Source organism: Amblyomma maculatum, chromosome 8 (genome assembly GCF_055883805.1).
Source record: "Amblyomma maculatum isolate TAMU_Amacu chromosome 8, ASM5588380v1, whole genome shotgun sequence".
In the NCBI taxonomy this organism is placed as follows: domain Eukaryota; kingdom Metazoa; phylum Arthropoda; class Arachnida; order Ixodida; family Ixodidae; genus Amblyomma; species Amblyomma maculatum.
Window position 1 is genome coordinate 104,589,813 of NC_139351.1, and position 25,014 is coordinate 104,614,826.

The 25,014-nt window shown below is 44.1% G+C and overlaps 1 protein-coding gene across 1 annotated transcript; it reads right to left on the minus strand.

Annotated features, from left to right (window-relative positions):
* Positions 1 to 2,473: 2,473 nt before the first annotated feature.
* Positions 2,474 to 24,515, minus strand: LOC146182084 (protein KRI1 homolog). Its single transcript, XM_084577075.1, has 17 exons — positions 24,353 to 24,515; positions 24,086 to 24,162; positions 23,909 to 24,014; positions 22,990 to 23,089; positions 19,322 to 19,417; positions 18,258 to 18,348; positions 17,293 to 17,373; positions 15,977 to 16,195; positions 14,481 to 14,576; positions 12,010 to 12,180; positions 10,175 to 10,253; positions 7,371 to 7,501; positions 5,203 to 5,296; positions 4,106 to 4,236; positions 3,965 to 4,029; positions 3,626 to 3,727; positions 2,474 to 3,233 (listed from the first exon to the last, which is right to left on the minus strand). The coding sequence occupies exons 1-17, from the start codon at positions 24,468 to 24,470 to the stop codon at positions 2,591 to 2,593; spliced, it is 2,400 nt and encodes a 799-aa protein (XP_084433201.1). The 5' UTR covers positions 24,471 to 24,515; the 3' UTR covers positions 2,474 to 2,590.
* Positions 24,516 to 25,014: the final 499 nt, after the last annotated feature.

Genomic DNA, 25,014 nt, shown 5'->3' on the forward strand with positions numbered 1-25,014 from the left:
TAACATGCATGCTACCACAGTCATGCGATATATGTGAGGACGTCGCAACATACCTAGCCATGGTGGCTACCATTGTTACGTGGCCTCACATGGCTAATCTTGTGATGTAGATACCCCGGACGGAAAAATGCGAAATGTCCAAATAAAAGTAGTAAGACCTTACACACGACATTTCTTCAAATTTAAGCTGGTGCCTCCAAAAAATGAGAGGATGTGTTCCCCTCCTCGAGAAAATCATTGGATATCATAACCAGCAGAGTTTGTAGGACGACAAAGGCTCTTCCAATAACTTCATCATTCCACTAAACTCTCAAAAGTATTGCATTTTCCCTATCAGCCAGAAAATTCATACATGTACTGCAGTCTCTCCTTCCACAGCGTTGACAGACCTCAGGTACATTAAAATGCACGTTTGTACTTAGCACAATGTTTAAATAATGCGTCAAATCTGGGCCCGAGTACTACTGGAAGTCAGAGAATATGCGCAATGTTCCCACACACTAGGTTTTCCAGATATGTTTTGAACAGCCTTGCAAGCCAGTCACACTGTCAGTCAGATTTCACCTCCCAGTGATTCAGTAGCACCCAAGCTTCTCGTCCTTTACGAGATTATTTGTAATCCGATTCACACACACACTCTTCCATGCATGCTTTCAACTAAAGTTGCGTCACAAAAACTTATTTCTGAAGGCACAGAGGCTCGCAGTAGAAACCGGAGGGAAAACTCATACGGGAAGACCACTAAACTTATGGCTGCAAATTTGTGTGCAAGGCCAAGAAATCTTATTAGAATTCACTCTAACAATCGAACACTTTGCTTGGGTCTGAAGAGGATACACTGCCATTGATGTCGGCAACGCATTGTAAACCTTCAACAGACTGCAGCTCTTAATCTTGATCTCTCAGTGTATTTGCTGGAACACACCATGTATTGCACAGCTTCGCAAAGCACTTGGGCAACACCGCTGCATAATCGTTAAAACGAAGTCCGTACAAGCCTATCTGTGCTTACTGATATTTTATTTTTGCCTCTTCAGATCTCTTGCAGCCTGCTCTACACTATCAATATATAATGAAGCTGCAGCCTTTGAACCTTATGCGCACAAAGCATAATGCACCTTCCATCACAACATGCACAAAATACTGCCGATGTACAGCCCCCGTCAAAAGCGCACACCCCAAGGGGACTGCTTCTAAGCTTTAGTGGGGCTCCCTAGCACACCTGGCAGTTCAAAGCTTGAGAGCGTCAAGAAGATAAGGCCTTTCCACATTCGAGATTATGATCACTGAAGATACTAAATAAGATATTATCCTCTTAAGCTGCATATTTTTGACGAAGAGTGGACAGTTTGCTAGACTTTAGAAGTGCACACTCTATGCACAAGTTTGCAAGGACATTTGTGAAATATGTACTAGAACATCTCATACAATTCTAACACCAAGAGATTTAGATAGTATGACCATAAACTTCTTGCCAGTAACGGAACAACCAACAGTTCCTATATGCCAAGCACGTTTCACAAAACTGTGCAAGCCTGCCGAAATTAAAGGTTAGGAAAAATTTTAGCTGAAGTTGCACTGTGTGGATATATTAATGCAATCTATAGGCAAACGCCTACTTTCACTGAAAACAGACATTTTATAAAAAAAAAAAGACCAAAAGTTGTACAACAGGTGTTAGCATCAGTGACTAATCTTGCAAGTAGGCTGCGGTGTGGAGACAGTTGTGGTGTGGACATCACACAGGCTACATGGTACCTTACTTCAAAACTGAGACCGTAGACTTCTTTATGATGTAGACATCTCGAGATTAAATTGAGCAGCAAGCAAATAATTATGCACAACTTTCTCAGCAATAAGTAACAACATGTGTGCTAGAAAAGTGCCGACACTGCCACAAGGAGAACCAGAATACACTTTTGCCAAGAATAAAAATCGAATGGAGCTCTCCTCAGGGCTCCTTAAAATGGACCTAGAGACAGAAACCCTTTAAGGAAAATCAATGAACCAAGCTTCCAACTATGGTATAGAATGACTCCAGATACCTGCATGCCAGACTGCGATCTGTGTGTCAAGACATTTATCCTTATCAGCTTTGACTTTTAACAAGGAATTCAAAATAGGGTTCGCTGTCATGCTCAAATAAAAACTCTAGGTTCGAGCATCCGTTGCTTAAGGACTACAACCAGTCTGAAAGGTGCCCTTCAACATATATAGCACTGCAACCAGTGCAGCAATACTCTAATAAAAAAAAAAAAGTCTCAATGTGAAAGAGGGGCGCATAAAAGATATATCATGTCCAAAAATATAGCCAAGAGATACAAAAATAAGGTCAAAGCATTTTAGGCTTTGCAGGGCTTTAAAAGGCTGCAAATATGATCCCAAGAATCCACTACTATAGCATAAAGAATGGAGTATTATGAACCAGTAACATCCATAGAATGTGGTGTAAAAAGAAAATGGAGGCCCAAAATAAAAGCCAGTCATGTGCACGATATATTTACAGGTTTTACAGCCAGCAATAAAATTAATCTTTAGCACAATTCCCGCAGATAAAAGTTCAGCCCACATTTTCTTTTCCAGGGCTTTGTTATGAGACTGTCTTCTTCTTGCCATATATCAGCTGCTTCTGGACCTTCTTGGGGTTGAGGCCATAGGCTTTGAGCCTGCTGGCAGAAACCTTGAAGGCTGGTGCAAGGGTGTTCCGTTTAATGGTAGGCCCAGAAGACTGTGCGCCTTTTGCCTTCTTTTTCCGCTTCTTTCTGCTCGCTGACAATTCAGGGCTGACTTCTGTCTGCATATTCACATCCTTATCTACTTCACCATCAATGCTGGACTTCTCCAAACATACTGAACTATGACTGAGCTTGGCGGATGAATCTGTCTTCACACTCTGCATCGTGTTGCTGAGTGCATTCTTTTCGCTCACTGCACTCAACTTCTTTGGAGGTTCAGAGGCATCACTGTGGACGACGCTTGTCTCAGGATGTGAGTTAACACTAGACGTTGATACATCATGAGTGGAAATCTTCCTCTTGCGTTTCTTTCTGCCAGAGGCTGTCGCGTTTGACACGGCTAGGCTGGGTGTTTCTATAACAGATAAGCTTTCAGAAGCCTTCTCCCTGGCCTGTTTCTCATTGGGATCATTGGCCGGTCCCTGTTTCTTCTTTCTCCGTCTCCTCTTCTTCCCACTCTCCTGTTCGTTAGACGATACAGCTTGATTTGTTTCAGCGCTGCAAAAGAAATTATGAGGATTTAATTTGAAGCCATTACACAGCAGAGACTAAAATTACTGCAATGATTACGGAGTAACCGCAAAATAAGATACAAGAAAGGCTCTTCCAGTTACACGAGCTAGTAAGCATAGGTTACAAAGTATATTAAACAATGATGTACAACAGCCATCTTGATTTATGAGATAAAGCACCTTCTTGTGATGCCATGTTTATCTTCTGCAGCACACGTAGCCACTGCACGCATTCTTCAGAAGAAAAAAAATGGGCCAGATTAATTTAGTTCTGTCATTTTCACAATGTGAAGTCTGACTTTGTGAAAATATGCACACCTTATCCAGCATGTCACATTTTGACTGCATAATGGATAGTTTCAGGCTTGTAGTACTTACATCTCTTCTCCATACAAACTGGGAAAGATCTTTCGCTTCAAATACGAGTTGGAAGCTCGTGCCTGGAACGTACGGTAGTCCTGCATTTCTTCGTTTTCAGTTCTGCCCAGAGAGGAAGAAAAATAAGGGTCAAAGTCAAATGGACTCGAGAAGATTCTTATAAAAAAAGTAAAAGGCAAATCTTCAACGGTTTATGTGAATACAAGACTTCCACAACAAACAAATGAGTCACAATGTTGAAATGCTGCGTACTGACGTTAGCAGGATTAGCATAAAAGGAATATAAATAAACAGAAGAACAGGCCCACTTTACGGTAAACAATGCTGCCGTTATCTCACCTGTACTGGCATGTTTTCTTCACAGAACACCATCGATTGAGCTCCTTGTCCTTGGCTGAAAGAATCTGAACAAAAAAATTGTGCCATCTTTTTGTTTACATTTCCCAGCAAGCATGCCCGGCATGATCACAAAACACTTACCTCTTCAACAGTCAGGCCAAAATCATTGGGCACAACAGAACGGTACCGAAAACGGGTCGGCATTCCACCAACAATGTCCTCGAAGTCCAGTTTGTAATACTCATCAAAATACTCCTCAAATGACTTGCTTGCTGGATGGAAAATAAACAGAAACCAGGGTCCAGTGTTCATTTCAGCAGCTACTAAGCAGAGCAGCAAAAAGCTAAGCAAGACATTCTACAGTCAAAGGTCATCAGCTGTCTTTCGTCACAGTGAGGTCAACAATGAAAAAGAACACACGAATACACCGTCCTTGCTTGAGAAAACTTGATTCTATTTGCGTATTCACCAGCCCCCTCACACAAGACAATGAAGAATGCCACATTGGAATGCAAGCTTTTATACACCGTGATGTCTGCATGCACACCAAGCATGTGATGCCCAGTTCTTGTAAGCACAAAACAAATTATGTGCCTTTCTCTTGTTTTCCTAACTGCATAATTCATTTTTCGGCTGCTCTTTTTCTCTGGGACGGCCTGCTAGTTGCCTCGGAGGCCTCATGAAGCACACAAAAAAAAGGAAGAAAAAGGAGAATAACTTTCATGTAAAAATGTCTTATCTTATAAACAACACTAGAAACACTCTTGCCCAATGTGCCTTGCATTAGGCAATCCTGAAAGAAATGTGCCTTTGAAATGCATCTTGTGTGTTTATGCTCATTTACTTACGGTTTGATAAATCCTTGTTAAGCGAGTTGTAACAGCAACTAGTCTGCGTCAACTTCTGCATATTAATCGAACATTAACAGGGCCACTAAGCAATCAACGCACAGATGCTGACAGTGTGAAGGCAGCCCACAAGTATCTAGGCACACGAAACGACCCAAAGCAAAATGGTGGATTTTTTGAATACTCAATTCAAGCACAGATATGAAGCACAGAGCAAAAAAAAATAACAGAAGCCAGTGGATAAAAGCAAATCAAATTTCACTGCTCTTCTGATTTAGTCAGAGTAAGCTGCCCTATTGTATGGTTAATTTAGGTTACACAGCTGGCACTGAGGATGCAAGAGCGTACATATATAGGCATGCAGATGAATAGAAGTTTCAAATTGCTCACAGGGATCGAAGACTGGTTTTTTTTTGCTGACAACCTTGGCAAAATGAGACTTTTTCCGGCCCTTGCCTTTCATTTCATCTGTGCACTCAGATTCCTGTAAAAATGGCATTATGGTTTATGGGTTTGTAACGTTTGAAAGCGCCTCAGACTATGAGAAACACCATAGTGGAGGGCTCTGGAAATTTAACATGCAATTTACAGCACACAGGTGCCTGGCTTTTCGCCTCCATCGAAAAGTGACTGCTACAGCCAGGATTCAATCCCGCATCCTTGGGCACAGTACAAAAACGAAATTGTTCAGAGGCATTAATTAGCCTGACAGTGTACGATGACCCAGAAGTTCGTAAACATGAGCTTGTTATGGGCTATAGCTGTGCCAAGTCCAGACAGTGGGAAAATTTTTACAACTAACTAAGATGCACACGGTGACATACAGCCTAATTGCAGCAGTGGCAAAATAGGTGTGCAAGTTCACTGTCCAGTCGAGCCTCAATTCAGTGGATATAGGTACCAAGAACTGTTGGCTAGAGTGAACAATCTGCCTTTTTCACAAAATGTGGCACCCTCTGGGAGTGGTTGAAAATTCGTCTGCTACTGGTTGAAAACGCCCTTGGCGCCAGTGAAATGACGGTGTGTGTTCTGGACAGCTACCGCCATCTGTCGCATATGCCTGTCACAAATATTAACTACACATGGCCTCCGAGATCAGTTACGACTGCGCCGATCGCGGAGGCCAGGAACTGCGCATACGCAGCTGGGGTTGGTGGTTTGTTTTCAACCAGAGGAGAGAGCGCGCATGCGCAGAGCGGCCTTGTGAAAAAGGCGGATTCCCTTATCATGTTTTCCCTCAATGTATCAAATGTGGTCATCCGTAAAACTAACATTGTCTCAAACTGCCCAGTGCCAAGCGGTGTCCACTAGGATGGCAGGCAGCAGGCTTTGCCGCACTACACAGGTGACCATGCCAAGGTTTGCATTTTTTTTTTTTTCGTACTGCCATGTTTGCCTCACAATCGCCTCTAGCAACCAAGTAGGTACCACGTGCCAGGCAAATGGCATATGTTCACGCTTTTCGTACCCGTTGACGGCACCTTGGAAGTTATGTGCTGATGATTGTGGTCTTGCCATAACCATTCCATGCTCACATCAGCAGTCACAAGTGTGGTGAAATCAGCAGTAGCCTTCTCTCTGACGCACCATTTCAGCCATGCCACAGCTGCAATGCCCAGAAGCCATCCTAGCTAAGGCTTCAACTGCCACCACTGCATGCTGGCAGTGCCCTGAAGGAAAGCGACAACCCAACTGGCACTCAGTTTTTCGCAGCCCCTAAAAAAACTTCAAATGCTTTCAAAACAGAGCTTAAAACTTAAGAAAAGGCCTGTCCTTTTGTCTCATAAGAGTTGCCTGAGAAGCCACACCTCCTCTGATTTCATACATTGTGCTACTTGCAAGTACATTTCTGACCAAATGACATACAGTATTTACTCGAATGTAACGCAAGTTTTTTTCATGATTTTTGGCTCTCAAAGTTTACTCTCGCGTTATAATTGAACACTGCGATTCAGCTGGCTAAAGCGGCGCTGGGGTGCAGCCATACTGAATCCGCCACCATACGGTTTCCGCGGTTTTATGATGTTATGTTGGCAACATGGGCACCAGGGAAGCCAAAGCAGCCAAATCCCAATCCATCCAATGTCAAAACGTTGCGCTTTTTTTCGTGAGCTCAGAATCACGCTGTCCCCTTGATCTCACGCTTGCCACATCTTTCGCAGTGGATTAGCATGGTTACTTCTATTGCTATCGCATTTCGCATGATGGCAACGCACTGTGCACGGTACAACGCTCACCTCAAAAAGGCTATTGTGATAGCAGAAGGAATCAGAAATTCTGCAGCAGCTCGACGGCTTGACATTACTAATCTACCTTACGTGGGTGGTGGATGTTGCGAGAGGCGATTTTTAAATATGGGCCTGGCCGCAAAGGCTTCCGAATCGTCCGGGAGGACGAGAGTGAAAAGGAAGACTGGGTTTCCGAGATCGGCCTCCGACAACGACAAATGATCATTTTTGATTTATACGTGGGATTTTCAAGAGGATATTCTGAGACTTCTATATACGCAATAAATCAATATATCCCGATTCAATAGGTCCCAGATCGTATGCACTCACTCCTTCATCGTAACAGGCTTCACCAAGGTCACCAGGGTAGGAATCGCCGTTTTCTGTCCAGTCGTGTTCACCTTCCCCATCGCCTTCAGCACCTTCGTCCTCTCCACCCTGCCACTGGTCCCAGTCTTCCACTGCAACACACCCAAATTAAGGAAACCAATTTGTGAGTGCTTTAGCCAATCATCACTACAGTGAAGTATGTTTCACATGTCACTGTTCGAGCACAGCTCTTAGGCGCCGATACGTAGGTCGAGTGGAGTGTGTCCCAGCATGCAACCAGCACAGCGAACAAGGAGCACAGTGAGTATCAATGCATGGAGGCAGCAAGGACAATGTGAGGAGAAAAGCGACATGAGTTTACAGCAGGAGGAGAAAGAAGGGGTTCGGATAAGAAAAAGTGTGAAGAGATACTGGAAGAGGTAGATACAATGGAAGCAGGCGAGAGTGCTAGGAGGGAAGTGAAGAAAAAGGCAAGGGGGCAAAAGTGGCACAATCTATAACACTCATTCTGCAGTTGCGGTTGGTTGCTGCAAGACGGTCTGGCCAAGCAGAGGCGTGCTGCCGATCCTGAGGAAAGCAGAGGCCAAGTGCTGCCAATGTTTGGCACTGTGCACCCCTTATGAGATTGCTTATAGCACAAATATGTACCTCGACAGCCATGCTCAGATTACTTATTACCAAGTTATTAGGCCTTGCTAGACGGACACAACAAACTTCCTTTTTTAAGAAACGAACTCTGCTCTTTACTTTTTATTTCTGCCAGTAATACGGGAAATGCACATAATACAAACTTCGATTATAACGAACACAAGCAGTGCAACCTTTAGGTTCCTTACACATGGCCTTGACTGTAGTAGTTCATATACATTTTGTTTGGCCTCATGCCGTATGTAGGCCCTCATGTGAACCTGTCATCTTGTAAAAAAAAAATTTCTTCCATTAGAAGTGAAATGCTGCATTCAAATTTCATGGTTCAAAACAGCACCAACAATAACCATAAAAAAATCTGCAACCAGGATTTAGCACTCCTAGAACTATACGGAGTCAGGCGCTCAATAATTCGAACGCTGCTACTCTCTCGCGCCGGTTAATTCAACCCAACTTCCGCGATGCAGGCGTGCTGAAGTACAACTTTTATGGCAAATAATCGCGAAGATATACTTCCAGAGCCCGAAATGCACGATGAATCTACTGAAACGCACTCTACTTATTTAGTAAGCATGACAGCGGTTACAGGGCTGCCGGACGCTAGTTTCGGTTCCTGAAAGCCCGCCAATCAGAGCCGGCAGAGATTATTGGCTGCAGGTCAGTCAACTAGCCGAGCCGAGCCGTCGGTGGTTTCGGACGCTGACTGGTTTATGTGCGCGTTTTGTTGGCAGAGAGTTCGTGTGGTTTCGTGCTCCAGCACGCCAAGGGTACACGCTTGTCGCGCATTATTCGTGCCGAGTCTGTGCGCTCGTCTCGCTTTGTTCTTTGTGTGTGGTTTCGCATTTGCATCATTTGGCCGGCCCATTCTTGTCAAGCACAGTTCTGTTAAGGCCCGTTTACACTAGGCCGATCTACGTCGGCCGACCATGACCGCGGAGATATTTAGGGAATGGCTGCACAAGCTGGACCATCAGTTTCAGGCGAACGACCAGACGGTGTTGATAATTGATAATTGCAGCGCGCACTGCAACGTTTCTGGACTACAGGCTATAAAGCTAGCCTTCTTTCCTCCAAACACTACTGCTGTTTTGCAGCCGATGGACCAGGGGGTTATTCAGTTCATCAAGTATAGGAGGCACCTCCTGGAAAGGACGCTCCTGTACAATGAGGCTATGAAAATGTATGAAGTGTCGCTTCACAGCGCCGTGCACATATTAGCTCATAAGTGGGACAGTACGTCACCACAGCTGATCGCCAACTGTTTCTGTCACTGCGGCTTTGTTCAGTCCGGTGTAGACAAACCAATGCGCGCTACTGACGAGTGCGTCAACGCACTGTCCGGTGGCGATCAATTTGAAGGCTCGTTTCCTAAACAATCGCGTCTTGAGGACTATATCAACATAGACGCCGGTGTGGCCATCGCTGGGTCATTAACGGAGGACGAGATTGTCGAAGATTTGCTCGGTGTCTCGGACGACGAATCCTCGGAGGGCGACACCGCATGTGAGGAGCTGCCATAAGTACCGCGCCGCACAATGAGAGAGACCGCGGAGGCTCTTGCCGTTCTGGAACCATTCTGCCTTGAGGCTCAGTGAACGCTCGTGAGAATGTTAGCACAGTGAAGCACGTCACAGAACTGCGTAAAATTGTAGTTGACGTGCAGTTTTCGCATCAAAGGCAGGCACCTATTTCTAAGTTTTTCTCCAAATAAATCTGCAACAATTGAATACTTTGTCACAATTTTTTTGTGGTCATTCGATAATTCCAACTTTCGGTTAATTTAAACTTTTTTCTGGTCCCTTCAAGTTCGAATTAACAAGATTTTACTGTAATACAATTACCACAGCAGCAAACATTGGAAACAGCAGTTCCTTGAAGGCCATTTCAGCCTGAATGAATTAGCTGTCCATCAGAACTCATACTATTAAGGTCCTGAGAGTCAACATATGGTCCACGTTTTTCTTTTCTGCCAAATCACACCTTGAGTGCATTGCTACCCGTTTTAAAAATTGATGCATGCCCTCCGTAAGGCATTCTGTGCCCTGTAGTTGTGCATGAGGCATAACTACAGTGCAAGTTCATTAACAGCTGCAAAAGGAGAATGAAGATGGCCATGTATTAGAGACCTGAATCCAGGTGAATAATGGCTCACTTACAACCGAGTTCTTCATCCACAGGGTCCTCTGGTTTCATGTCTTCAGCTTCTTGCTCATAGTACTCTTTGTTGAAGATAGCCTGAACACATGAAGAATAAGCATGAGAATAATGCTTTTGCATAAACAACAACCATAGTGTAACACAGCTCGAGATTTTTTGGTGCAGTGACCGCAAAAATTACAATTAGGCGGCACATATTTTTTAAAGGGTGCAAGAAATGAAGGCATAATTTTTTTTTTTTTGCTGATAATGCCTTCCATTTACTTTTGACAGTATCTGTACTTCATAAATAAATGGAAAAAAAGGAGGGGGGGGGGGGACAAGCAAAGTGGGCAACCTAGTATGGTGTTATCAACTTAAAAACTCTCTCCTGACATGCAATGCAAGCAGCTGTTTGCCCAAAGAACGCCAGGTGGTCAAAATTTCCAGAGTCCTCCACTACGGCGTCTCTCATAGCCTGAGTCGCTTTGGGACGTTAAACCCCACAAACTACAAACCACCAGTTGCCGAACGATTTTTCACACTAGGCCCGAATATCCAAAAAAAATTACAAGGGTTCAACGCTGCTGAACCAAATATTGAGCGAAAGCATTAGCTGCGGGTGACCGCACGTTCTCTTTTTCTTCTTCCTCAGCCCACATATAAAGCCCCGCTTTAACCAACCCATATGAACGTGCCTTAGTGGCCTATAGGGGTAACGTGAATGCCAGGGTCCTAGCAGGCTGATTCTGACATAACCGTCCCATGTGAAACGAGAGACCCAAGTTGGCAGCTCCTTGCCAGCTCATGTGTCACGTGGGCTGTGATGTCACAGCGTCACGTGGGTAAGACGTAACTGCGGCCGGGTCACGCGAAGGCTTGAAAGTGCGAGTAGTATTGCTTCCGCAATAAAAGTCATCATCATCATCATCATCAGCCTGATTATACCCACTGCAGGGCGAAGGCCTCTCCCATATTTCTCCACTTAACCGGGTTCTGTAACCCGGCAATAAAAGTACTTGATGTCAAAACAAATAATTTTCCAAGAAAAAAAAAATGGCTTCAAAAGACACTAATCTTGCCATTTTCTAATTTTTGCTCTGCAAGCAATGCATTCATCTGGTATCATGAACAAGTCATGACTTTGCCACACCCCTGTGTATAGCAGTTGTCCAAGGCCCATCTCGTGTCCCCAACAATGGAATGTGCAATGTGACTGCACATCACACTGTTTCCCCGGGCAGCAGCGGCCGCAACGACCGAAACAGGCAACTCGCTAGCAAAGGGAAAGTCTCCAACTGCTCCCTCAATCCCACACCCTGACAGCAGCTGTGGGGGATGCTCCCACTGACCGATCATGAAAGTGTTTGCGAATCCAGGCTTGCGTGCTTCTTGTAAGTCACTTTGAAGAGGGTGAAGAGTGTGCAAGAAATGCGTGATAACTACCCCAAACCAAGCTGCCATCTAAAACACTTTAGCGTGAGACATGAAATGCTTTTCAGAAGTAACAAAAACCTAATGAAAGGAAAAGGCTGAAATAAATAAATAAGCCATTTTTTTATTGTTCATAAATTATTTAGAGTGAAGCTCCTCAGAAAGTATGAAATATCAAATCCTATCGAGATCTTTTTGCAACTATGTAGCATGGGTGACGACTATGACAAACACAGCCTCATTATCTAGCCGTAATAACCATCAATGAAACCAACATGCTTCTGGCACAAGGGACAGAACCACAAGAATGCATAGTCGCATGCAGCTACCAATCACTGTCACTTTTCAGTCGTTCATTTGAATATGCACCTTGTAGTACAATCCTGATAAGTGCCCAAAGCTGAAAGTACCACGCACTCACATTCATGCGTCGGTCGTGCTCCTGTGGGTCAAAGTCTCCCTCAATGTCGGCATCTGCAAAGCCAACCTCATCATTTCCCGTAACCTCCTTCAGCCTCTCCAGCTTCTCAAGGATCTCCTTCTTCTTGAGCGCCTTCAGCCGATTGATTTCTTCTCTCTTCTGCTCCTTTTCCTGCAGAAACAGGCAGACACTGCTCCAAATACTGCACACTCACAAACAATACCAGGTAAAGCATGGCACACTGTACAATACAAAACATTGCTGTTTGCTTCTGCGCAGATTCAATACCCAGTATACTGAGGTTGCTTCAGTACTCAGCCTGGCGACACAGAGCCCACACACTAGAATGGATTCATTATAAACATTTCAATTAACCTGGCTCCAGTCGCACCAGACACTGCAAAAAGGACCCCAGCCAAAAGCACAGCAAAGGTTTCAAGCAATATAACAGCCATCAGGTTGGCCGGCATTACAATACAGTAAAAGCTCGTTAATTCACGGGACTGGTAAAAAAGTTCGAACTACCTAATGTTCAAATTATGAAATGGCCTCGAAAAGCCTAACAAGAACCATTTGCATTATTGTAAAATTACTGTAGTCACTCGAGTAATGTATTCAGATGCATAATGAACTCAACCGCCACTTTTGCTGATAAGAACTAAAAAAAAAAAAAAAAAAAAAGTGTTAGTCGTTAACACGTCCCTTCATTCTGCGCTGCCACTGTCGCAGCCCACAACTCATTTCTTGGCAGCACACCAATATGCTGCACAGCGATGACATCACAGTACAGATGTCTAGCGGTTAAAAAAAGCTGCTGCAGATTTTGAAAATTTTATTTCTGAAAAACCGATTTTTTTTCACAATTTTTTTGCCCAAAAGGCCACTTCCCCCTTAAGTGGGGGAAGGAGGGGATGTGATTTGGGGGAGGAGAGCGAACTTAGCAGAGTTACTCTACCCTTGACTCTTCGCCGGCACTCATCCTTCACTGTCTGACGTGGTAGCGGGAGTGTCCCTTCACCAGCAGCCTACATCACATGTGAGGCTTCACTGCACGACACGCTGAACGCCACTTGAAGAGCGCACATTTTGGGAGCAAGAACCACGACGGAAGCAGATAAAAAATCCACTAACCGAAACGCCATGCAACTGTGATCGGTTAGCTGACGAGTGCACGGCCAATGAACGCCACTGCCGTGGGCTGGCGCGGACGGCAGCGCAAAGCTCATAAAGCGAAACTGAAACGTAGTTACATTTGCCATTGCATGCACGTCAGAGGTTAGCAGTGAACTGCACAACATGTAGTTTAGATTTGAGGAGTGCTATTTTGATGATCGCTTAAAGTAACATGCAATCGTAACCGGACGGGGCATTACCTAACCAGTGCGAGATTCGCAGCACCCGTCCAATGCCATGGTCATACATGGGCGTCGGTTGGGGCCGCGCTAAAAGAAAGGCTTACCCATATTTCCGAATAAACGAGCATGGAGTTGCAAGTCTCGAAGGTCACGTGGAACAGCAGCTGCCACCATATCTGCCACACCCTCAACTACCTGGTGCCGCCAGACGCCGCGCTGGTTTTGGGCGTGCGCAGCCGTATTTACCCTACCGTATTTACCCATGTCTAACGCGACCCGATTCTGATGCGCACTCAATTTACAAGACCAAAAGAGAAAAACAACTGGAAGCTCTGATCCTAACGCGCACTTGGGCGATGGTCGTGAGCTCATCTTCAAGGTCTGGTAACCTCCCCGCTTGCGGACCGTGGTGGCCTTTGCTTAATGTCTTGATCTCAAAGATAGACTTTTTCAGTCTTCGCCAGTCACGGACACAAGTCTCAGGCACATCAAAATGACGGGCTGCTTCCCTATTGCCGCTCTCTTCAGCACATAGAATAACTCCACACTTTAAAATGTTCTTGCAGTGAACACGAAGTGTCTTCGTCGCTGCTACAGAATTCATTTTCAGACAAGAGAGCCTATGGATCGGACAGCGGCAACACCGCACTGATCGCAAATGTCTCCTACGACGCTAAAAACAATGAGCAACATGCTGCTATGGTTATAAACCACATGTGAGCTACCGCACACGCATTATGGCGATGAGCAGCTATAGGCCAGTTTCAGTTTGTACTTGAATCTAACGCGCATGCGATTTTAGCATCCATTTTCGCCGAAAAAATGTGCATTGAAACTGGGTAAATACAATATGCCGCCTTATTGAGGGGGTGTTTCTTTGGCAAAGTGCTTGGTGCCAGGCCGCCCAGACATGGTACCGCATTGTTCAAATTATCCGTAGCAGAACAGACTTGCATTCGAGTTAACGGGCTTTTTTGTACACAGACCTCTAGGGAGCTTGGCCGGACAAAGCACTGTAGATCGAATTAATTGAAAAATCAAATTACTAAGGTTCGAATCAACAAGCTTTTACTGGACTGATGACACAGCCAATTAAGGAGGCCACCAACAGCTTACCTGCAGTTTCCTCTCCCTCACTTCCTGCCTCTTAACTTTCCGTCGGTCATCTTTCCGCCTCATAGAGTCCTGCATTGTTCTGGGGTATTTCTTTATCTGTGAACAAAAGAAGACACAAAGGCAAATGTCAAAATGATTGTAAGCATCAATGATAAATACCTAAACTGCTGCATTAAAGTACACACAAATTCCCTTTCAATGGCTGCACAGCCCATGGCCATGATAGCAAGATTCTTCTTCAACCAGCAGACACAAGCATACATGTTAATAGCGCATAACTGTGCCATAAAAAAACGGGCATAAGATGGCAGGAGCATTCTGGGGGCGCCTCAAGAGAGACAACAGTCATTCAACTACAGTTCATTTTGGAAATACTCAGCACACATGGATGGCAACAAAGACGAGTGGACACACGAGCGCCTCTTTTTGTTGTCGTCCGTGTGCGCTGTTTATTTCCAAGATGAATCATATCCAGCATTCACCCAACACTCCGTTCTTCTTATTCAACTACAGACAGGCTTAGACATTGCATCGCCACCACAAAAGCGAAGGAGGCAACTTTACCACAGCCATTTTACATATCTGAGACACCTGGAAGGGCACACTTTATACTCATTGGCTGACAAGGTTTCTTTGAGTCATTAGGAACGGAAACAATTTTTTTTTCTCTGTTTGCAGGCGGTTTAGCAACACAAAGGGATACTTTCACAGCGATGTTAATACAATCACTCCCTTCATATTTCCTCAAATTGCCACTGGAAAAAACATCACCAGTTTTTGATTGGCTGTCTAAAATTTGTAAATAGGAATTACGTTTTTACAAATTTTAGACAGCCAATCAAGAACTGGTGATGCTTTTTCCAGTGGCAATTTGAGGGAATATGAAGGGAGTGGTTGTAGTAACATCGCTGTGACTTCATATTAGAATGTCATCTGTATTTTTGTCTCATCTTCAGTACTCTAACTTCAGTATGAAAACTAATTTGCATCTACAAGGTCGTGTCCACTCTTAGTCTGAACATGCGAGCTTGTGGCAGTGCTCTTCGAAGTGCTAGCACCTCCAACACATCCATGAATCGAGGCAAAGTGGCTTATGAGTAGAGGGACCTGGCGCTACTACTTCACATCGTCTGCCTCTTTGCTATGATGCACAGCTGCGACAAACAAGTGTGGCACTTCAAACAGCATAGCCATTAGCTCGCATGCTCAAACTAAAAGCGGACGACTGTGTACAAGAAGTTCCATACTAGTCCGCAAAATAAAGTAACACTTGGCTGCAGTTTCTGGCCACAAGAACTCCAAATTCTGAACCCAGCTAAACTACTGCCAAATGAAACATTCTTGCTCTGCAGCATTTTTCCTGAACATCACGAAAAGATAGACAGTGAAGTAACACTGCAAAAAACAGCTGTATCGCTGCAACCGCGAACACTTCAGGACAAGCCAAATACTCCCCACACACTGCATGACATTAAGCGATGGAATGTGCGACTCACAAATTCAGAGTCTGGCTCTTCGAAGCGGTAGTTGAACTTGTGCTCGAACACTTCCTGTTCCTCTAGGGTTGCCTCATCCGCGCTGAGATCTTCCTGGTCGTCCAGCTGGGCTGCAACCAACTTGTTCTTCTCCAGGTAGCGCTTATTGAGGATGTAGTCACGGAGGAATTCTTCCGACTTCTCCAAGTTGCTGCTGTTCCAGTAGCTGCGGAGGTAACCCTGGAAGCAAGCAAGAGGATGGTATACCACAATTCCAAGGTTGAATAGCAGCATGAAAAGGGTTCTATGCACATGCACAAACCTCCTCTGAAAGCTGCCTACCGCATTAGCTTCATCTGAACACCTGCCAGATGATCTAGCAGTCACAGTGGATGATGATGACTATTTACGTTGAGTAGATTAAAGACACTGAAAAGCAGAAGTTTCTTCTATATCAGCTCATGTGTAAACCCCATTACTCCACTTACTTTCGGCAGCCATACTTTTCTTCCTTTGGAACCCCAACTGCTATCTCGATGCTCCGTTTGAAATTTTGCAAACTAGGTATGTACTGAAGATTGTACATACTCATAGAAAAGCGCTGCCACCTTCTAGACTTTACAAGAAACATTAGTGAAGTTGTTTGTGGTACTGTCTAGCAAGAGAAACAGAACTGATTTTGGTCTTCATTATGCCGCATAGTTTATGGGAATGCGCTTTTGTGGCTTCAGTTTCTCTGCATGGCCACCGTTAAGGTATGCGAAAGTTTATTTTTACCTTTACTGGTAGTTTTTGCAGAGGCCCATGAAAGCTGACATTTATCTTTATATAAGCACTCTTTTTAGTTTGCTTATTATCGATGCTCACGAGGTATTACTGCTCTCCAGGATTACTGACCAAATTGACCTTAAATTTGCTTATGCGTTTACTGAAGATAAACAGCAAAAACTATGAAAAACTTATGCTTTCCCACCTTACACTAGATTTAGCCATGTTAGGACTGTGCAGTTCTTTATTGCCACTCTCCTTAGTTTGTCTATTACGAATGTTCACCAGATGATAATGCTCACCGGTTTTACTGAAGTTCCTTCGAGCTACTATTCAGGTGCCTGGTAAAGTAGCGTTCTCTCTTGGCACTAACAGTAATGTTCCTTCCAATTCGGATTGTGCTCCATAAACTGAGTCTGAATTAAATGACAGATTAAATTAAAAGGATGATACCTCACCTTTGAACAAGCTGAATAGTGGCCTACAATACTATATGTGCATTCAAAGTAAGCAATAAAATAATTTGACCAAAACATCATGAAAATGTGACTACTGTAACTGAAACATACCAGCTTTTCGGCATCTTTCGAGTGCTGAATCTTGTTGACTTCCCCCTTGAGCCACAGCCTGTATTCTTCGTCAGCAGCATCCTTCAAAAAGAAAAACATCCATTAAGATCAAGCACCAATGATAGAAGAAAAACAAGTATAATTAATATATTAAATACTAGCATTTCCTATAATAACCACAAGACTACTGTCGACTGGAACCACATAAATATCTTCCTATTGGTATGCCTGTACTTGACTATGTTGAACTCCTATGCCCGTGCACGCAAAGAAAGAAAACAGTGACCCGACAGCTACAGAAAAAAAAAACATTCCCGACTGACAAATCATTCATACGAAGAGGCAATGCAAAGGCTTTGACATCAATAAAACTTTGCACGCTTTGCTTAAGCTTGTGGAAAAAACAAAGGAAAATGAGAGCGGTTTAGCCACAGCTAAGGTTGAGGGTCAACGGAGAAGGGGTAGGCAGCGAACACGATGGTTAGATGGCATCGTTGAGGCGCTGCAGATGAAGTTATGTGATGTTAGGAAGATAGTGAGAGACCGGAAAGTGTGGCGTGATATGGTCCATAGGGTCACGAAGAATCGCACACGACTCAACGACTGAACTGAACTGAAGTGCAAGTTACACACGAAAGCTAAAAGTGCTTCGCACTAAATAAACTTAGCTAGGCCTATTACCTTAGCTCAATCGGGCTTAGAAAGCTGTAATTATGGTCAATGAGTGTTTAGACAGCCACATACTAGTACTGTAATGTGACCTTACAGGCCTTTAGGCTTAGCTAGGCCCATTAGGCTTAAATAAGCCAAATGCAGCGTTCTTCAGCTTTATTGGAACCGTTTCGACAAAGTCTTCCACCTAAACCAGAGACTCATTTGTGCTGAAACCGTACACCAAACTAGTGGCCTTAATGATATCTGTTCATATTCTGTCAGTCCTCTCTGAATTGTGATCTTTTCCTTACCTGCCTTTCTTTAGTCTGCTTGGTAGTTTTCAGGAGAGATCCACCACTGTCCTCATCATCATCATCAGAGTCTGCAAGGGCTGCCTTGAAGCTGCATATTAGAGATTAAAAAAATATATATATAACTATCATTATCACTGTAGAAGAATATTCAATTCCGTTAAAATCCATGCCTTAATCCTACTGTTCTTGGACAATTACCTTCAGAAGGCTTTTACAAGGCTGCTGCAAAAAGTAAAACCAGATAATGCAGTTATCAGGAAGGATCGCTCCACATCATTATTTCCTTGAATCATTCTTACTAGAGTGCTTTACCAGGAACCTACACAGACAAAAAGATATCTACGAAGTATGACCATTTAAAATTTTAGTTTTTTAATGCATGAAAAATACAGCACAATCAGCAAAGGAAGCAGAACGCTTTGATTAATATTGACCCCATAAATTTTATAACAACTATAATCCAAAAGAGATGGGCATTTTCACTTTCCTAGAAACACTGCTTGGTTGACTTAACCTGTGACACAGCCACAGCAGATGAGTAGCTTGTAAGCAATTGCTAAGAAATGTTTTCCACTGTACTTAATGCAGCAATAGGGTGAGGTATCTCCAATGACTTCTTCGTATCACAATTTAAGCTGCGGGACTGGCAGAAAAACATACTTTACTTTGGATTCACACTGCTAAAATGGAGCTTTAGCGAGTACCCCGAAGACTGCACTGTCTAAAATCTGAACGCTATTAAATAAGCAAGCACAAGGACAACAGTCTTCAAAGTCTTTTGCCACAAATTTCCCTCCTTTCCTTGTCACAAATTGCCCACAAGCTCAGTTCTTCCACAACTCACTCTTTCCGCACTAACTGGGACAAATTAGTTTATCCATGTACCAGCTGTGGTGCCACAAGCATCCGAAGACTGCAATGATCTCTCCACTACCGATTCGACGCATTGTAACCAAGATAACTTCAACTAAATCACTAAACAACTCTCCTACATCCTGTGGAGTCCTTTCTTAGGGCCTATGATGCAAAAAATGTTTGTTTTCATGTTTGAAATCACAAACCTCCTTTTCAGCTGCTCTTCTTCAGCAGGAGTAGCATACTGTTCCTTCTTGTTCCGAGCTGACCCTGCACCATCGTCTTCGTCATCCGACAAAACTCTGTGTGAAGAGATAAGAGCAACCATGCTTCAAACTTGTTCATGAAACGTTTGAAGTTACTCGCAATGCACTTTGCACAAAAGACCAAGTGAGAGGCAAGTCATATAAATTTATCCACCAACCAACAGCCAAACTATTTAGCAACGTAAATAAAATTTTGGCAAAGACTCGAGAGCAAGCTGAACATAATTTTTCGTAGCACTATCATTCGTAGACAGCCTCCAGCAGTCCTGTTGTTTTGAAGCAAACAGTATTAGCAATCTTTACATATAGGCGACGCCACAGTCAAGCCAAGATGGCAACACAGTGTACATCAGCCTGGGCACATTAACGAGTTTTCTTGATTGAATGATTGAACTGCGATGTTTCGTTGAAGGCGGGCACCTAGTTTTAGCTAAACAATTTGCGTTATAGACCTAAAAAAAAAAAAGAAGAACTGGTGACGAATTGGAGATTAACAGCGTATGTGTGCCAACCCTATCGCGAGAACGAAACCACACACGATCGTCACTTGCTTCCAAGATGCTTCTAGTGATGTCAAAATCTCTCTGAACATCGAGAGTCAGAAAAAATGCCACAGATATTGTGTTTTATGCTGCAACAGGTAAGCATGGCTTTGCAAATCAATTGCATAATGTTTAAAGAAAGGTTTGCAATGTACTTTCAAATATAGTCTGCTTGGACTTAAGGAAGCTGAACCACAATACCGTTTGTGTGTGGTTATCCCTTCAGTCGAGCGAGCAACGTCCTTGCAGAAGATGTATGAGCAGACTCCTTTCGGTGGTTGAGCAGCGAGTTGCAGAACTTATTCTATCCCGAAATTGCTGTGTTTAAGGTAATGTGCTGGTTCCTTGCTTTCATTGCTTGAGAGTATAGCTTCAGTATGAGCACAGGCTTTTAAGTAAGGTATCTGGCGTACAATTTTAAAGTGAGTCTTTTTTGGCTCGTGAGCGTCATCCACGGGAGTTGTCCAACATCGAAGAATGATCCTAAGTCAATCCAATAAAAGTCACGTAACAAGCCAAACCAGAATCCAGACCATCAACCAATAGTCCCTAATCCAAGGCAGTAAATCCATTACCCTTTCATCTACCCTTAAGAAAAAAATCGTCCTTCACCGGGGATCTAACTCCTACCCCTCCGATCACCATCCGAGCGCACTAACCAACTATACCGTGCCGGGCACGTAAAAAACCTACAATTCTTCTAGTATAGCATTCCTGCTGTCTCCATTGCAATGTAGGGGATATAACAATGACAACTTCACACCCATCTCCAGAAGGAAGCGTGGCCGGCTGCAGCCATGCGGCGAGCACCGTGGCATGCTGTCTACCAGCAGCTCTGAAGACCAAGCGGCGCAACGAGCGTGTGCCATCGCCACCGAGTGGAGCTTCTGACCTCGAATCCGGCACCGAAGAAGCCATTCTCTTGCCCTGTGTCATCGGCAGTGCTCTGCGAAATAAACACTACAGCAGAACTAGCTCTTAAGGGGTCTTCGGTATTCATCCGGGGGATTCCAGCAAGGATGCATATGAAAAGGAGATATACGATCTCACGGGTCATGCAAATTCGTCCTTGCTTCCAAACTCACACATTCACACGAGCAAAAGAGAGTCGCCGAGAGCAATGTCACTGATTCCAGCCACAAGCAGAATGACAGGAGATGTACACAAGACAGCCATTTCTGGCCCACTAACATTTTTTTGCTCCTTAACAAAACAAGGGAGACAGCAAGTTCAGCGCAAAAAAAAAATCATGTGAAATAAAATAAACTAATGTCCGAAAGAAGGGTCCTGCAGAAGGGTAGAATATAAAAGACCGGATTGGGATAGATGTTATCTACTCGGACCCTGCCACGCATTTTTTCTTCCCTCTTGGGGACTCGGGGACTGTTCGTGCCGGTCGACTGAAATGTCCCCTTGCCAGGAAATGCGGCCGGCGGCACAAAACCGGAAGCTGAGTTGCCACGCAGCTTCTCGAAGGCGTGATGCGAGTGAAGTCACCCTCGCTTAGAGAGGGATTCTGGTACCCGAGTTGCGTTTGCACTGCAATGAGCGGCTCGAGCAATTCACAAAACAAGTTTGCTCGTGTTTGTACACTGCGACATGAGCTCAAGGTGCACCCTTGGAAGAGTGCCAATGCTAGTACTAGACATATAGGCTTCTGTTCTTCCTTCCACTTGCCAGTAAACCAACTTTTTGGTATGAAACTTCTAGATGGGGTCTAGCGTGTAAACTTACCTTTTCTGGAAAGTTAATTAGATCTGCTTCACCGCTCAAATTTTGTTTCTTGTCCGCCGGCTTTTATGTACTTTTTCAAATCAGCTCATTACTTCTGTACGCCTTCAAACACATTTGAATTAACAAGCACTAGCACAAAAGTAAAAACACAGAGAGAAAAATAGAATTCCGACCCCTTAATTGCAGCCTACAATTTTGTGAGCACTACACCTACACTGAGGCCAAAATTGACCAGCTATAATGAATTAAAGAAAAACAAACCTATAATGGCACCAAATCCTTCCTTGCAAGAAACAAGCTGTTTTACTGAAAATACCATGAACACAAGGACATGGACGTTGTGACTGGCTTGACAATCTGCAGTCTGTGCACCCACAAGTGCATTCTGTCCCTTGAGGCTGGCAGCAGGAAAGCAGCGGTATGATATCTCCCAGCTCTTTCATCTCATTGGCATAAAAAAGGCACCCAGCAGTACTGCTGAGCTTTCTTTTCATCTTGACACTCCAGGAAGAGCATTTCTTAAGTGTTTGCTTTGCAGCACCAGCAGCAGTGTGAATCTGCTTGCAATGGGATCGCGGTGTGTCCGCAGTGTGGCGTCGATTGTGCGAAAATCACTGGTGTCTTCATAGGAAATTGTCTGCGTCGTTATCGAAGTGTCGCTCTCTCACGTGACCTCGAGTCATCTGATTGGTGTAAACGCCGGAACATGATGTCGCCACCTCTTCCGGTTCCGTAGTGGCAACACCCGGCCCCGACGTTTTGAACAATCAGATGATTAGAGGTCACGTGATATAGCGACACTTCGATAATGACGCCAACTCGGAATATGGGCCCTGGCCCAAAGAGTGAAACATTCGAATTTCATGAACCTCAGCACTTTATCAACTGTGTAGCTTCATCCCCTCTCTTACATATTATTTAGTTTCTTTAGGTCATATTACCCTCAATACGAAAGAGTGCTTATGCTGAATAAAGCGGCAAGTTCTATTATTAGTGTTTCTCAAATATGTTGCAGCTATCCAGCTGAATAATAACAAAGGTTAAATTTGCATAAATGTTTCATTACTGGTACGGACATAGTTCAAGTAGTTCCCAATGATCAATAACCCTACCTATATCCAGGAATTGCTAAGTTCCGGATGCCTGCAACTTCTACCTATGTCAGGGGAACTCGAAGTCATTTAAAACAAAACTGACATTTTTATGGCAAGACTGAAAGATGAGGCAGCTATTGTAGACAGTGTTTATGCCTCCTGTCGTCTACTCTCCAGAACTCGTCAGGAACTCATGGTATTGGTAACAGCACTGCCAAGGTCCATGCAAAAAGCTTACCCCTGTTTCTCTACAATTACTTTTCTCTCGTAGTCCTTCAGGAACATGGGTTTCACCTTTTTGTTTTTTTCCTTTTCCTTCTTTTGCTCACTTGATTCTCCTGAAAAGTTCAAAGTCGTACAATGCAGCTGATGAGAAGAGGCATTCATGCATTCAACTTCAGCTGATTCATCTTCAAACTGCATTACTCTTTATTTTTAAAATGACTAAAAGTCCAATCAAGCTCCCGGCTTGATGTCAAGCATTGAATAACTCGCGCTGAAGAAAATATGCAACAGGTACAGCCTTTGTCAAAGGTTTAGAACCCAGGGAGTCTGCTTCTTAGCCGTGTAGTGGCGCCGATTTAGCAACAGTGGAAGTCTTTTCCATTGGAGAGGGTAGGACAAAAAAATCTTCTTACCATGAAGAAATTCGGAACAGGTCGCATGAAGTGGCTCAGAAGCAGACCCCCTGGGCTCTACACTTTTGACAAAGACCGTACATTACACAAGCTATTCATGTGCTGAAGCCAGAAAGAATTCTCCCATGCATGACCCACTTGAAATAGGCCTGCTCTAAGTGTGCAAATCCTGCATATAAAAACAGAACTACTAATAAAAATGCCCCAAAAATGCAATGGGCATAGATTGCTTGTGTGTGACTTCAGAGACCCCTGACAGTGCACCACAGATTGCTTACACCAGGATACCATTAACAAAATTTTATTACACTCCTGAACCAACAACCTGGTGGCCAATATGTGACCTAAGTGGGCTGTGGTGATAAAAATGGCAAGTCACTATGCCACAGCGCACACGGATGCAAGTAGGCTCCATTTCGAGGCTCAATATGATCAAAGATACTCTTGATCAAACGACAGAGGCGTTTCGGCGGTTACACACAACTTGCACAACAGCGCGAAGCAAATGTGCCTTCTCACCTGTGGGCTCGAAAAACACCGTATCCTTGTCGTAAATCTTCGGGTCCTTACTTTTAAGTGCGCTGAGAGTCTCCAGAAACTTTTTCTCGAGGGCCGGAGTGAGCTCCTGCCAAGAACGACACAGACATTTACAGATCAGCGACAATCACAAGGCCAAACCAAACACGATCCGCTCACCTCGGCATCCTCATCCTCAGATTCTGAAGAACTAGACGAGGAATCCAAGGTGACATTATCCCCATATTTGTCCTTCACTGCAGACAGACAGATAAAACGGCTTCATTAATGTTTGCAGACCAAATAAACGGCCGCGCAGAAGAGTTTCCACGCGTATCCAAGACAACAAGCCACATGTTTCGCTGCAAAGCAAAAGCGTGACCGTAAACATGTGCGTTTTCCAAGTAAGCCACGCCATTTAGGAGTAACGAAGGCTCGTTCACTAACGTTTCTGAAGTTCTTCTTTCTCCCTCCATCTGTTGTAGTTCTTGGCGTAGTCCTCATTCAGATTAAGTTCACCGACATCGCTGGAATCGCTGTCACTGGCACCGAAAAGATCAGCCATACTTCCAAGATGCTTGCCGCATGTGTTCGCGCATGCGACTTGCGAGCATGGTGGCATGGACACGCGCTACTGATCTCCGCTAGGGGGACTGCATTGCCCCCCCCCCCTTTTTTTTATGCGGAAGCATATACAGGAACACTACCCCCCCCCCCCCCCCCCCACCCAAAAAAAAAAAATACTACTACTACGAAAACATGAAGATAGTAATTTGTTCAACTCATGGAGGAAGTTTTGATAAGGCCGTATAGATAATGAAAGGTAAACGAGGCAAATAAAGAAAAAAGGGGTTTTTATGCTTGTAGCTTTTACATTCGCTTCTAGATGGCGGTACTATACAAAGGAACAGTCACAAATGATCAACTTTAGGGATCGTACAGCCGCGGCGCAACATGTAGACTCCCTACTCAACTTAAAACCATGGAGCCAATAAAACTGCAAATATTATCTGAAGCGTATCAGTATGTTACAGTGTTTTAATTTAGATATTCAGAAATGCAGTACATGTTGAACCGAAGTCTGATAGGCAGATAACCCCGTTGGTAGT

Bases quoted from the DNA above. Each gene is read 5' to 3' on its own strand.
- LOC146182084 (XM_084577075.1), bottom strand. From the start codon at position 24,470: ATGGCTGATCTTTTCGGTGCCAGTGACAGCGATTCCAGCGATGTCGGT. The intron at 7,502-10,174 runs GTAAGTGAGCCA...GGTGTGTTGCAG, and splicing joins TGTGGATGAAGAACTCGGTT to TGGAAGACTGGGACCAGTGG. The intron at 5,297-7,370 runs GTGAGTGCATAC...CCATTTTTACAG, and splicing joins AAGCCTGTTACGATGAAGGA to GAATCTGAGTGCACAGATGA.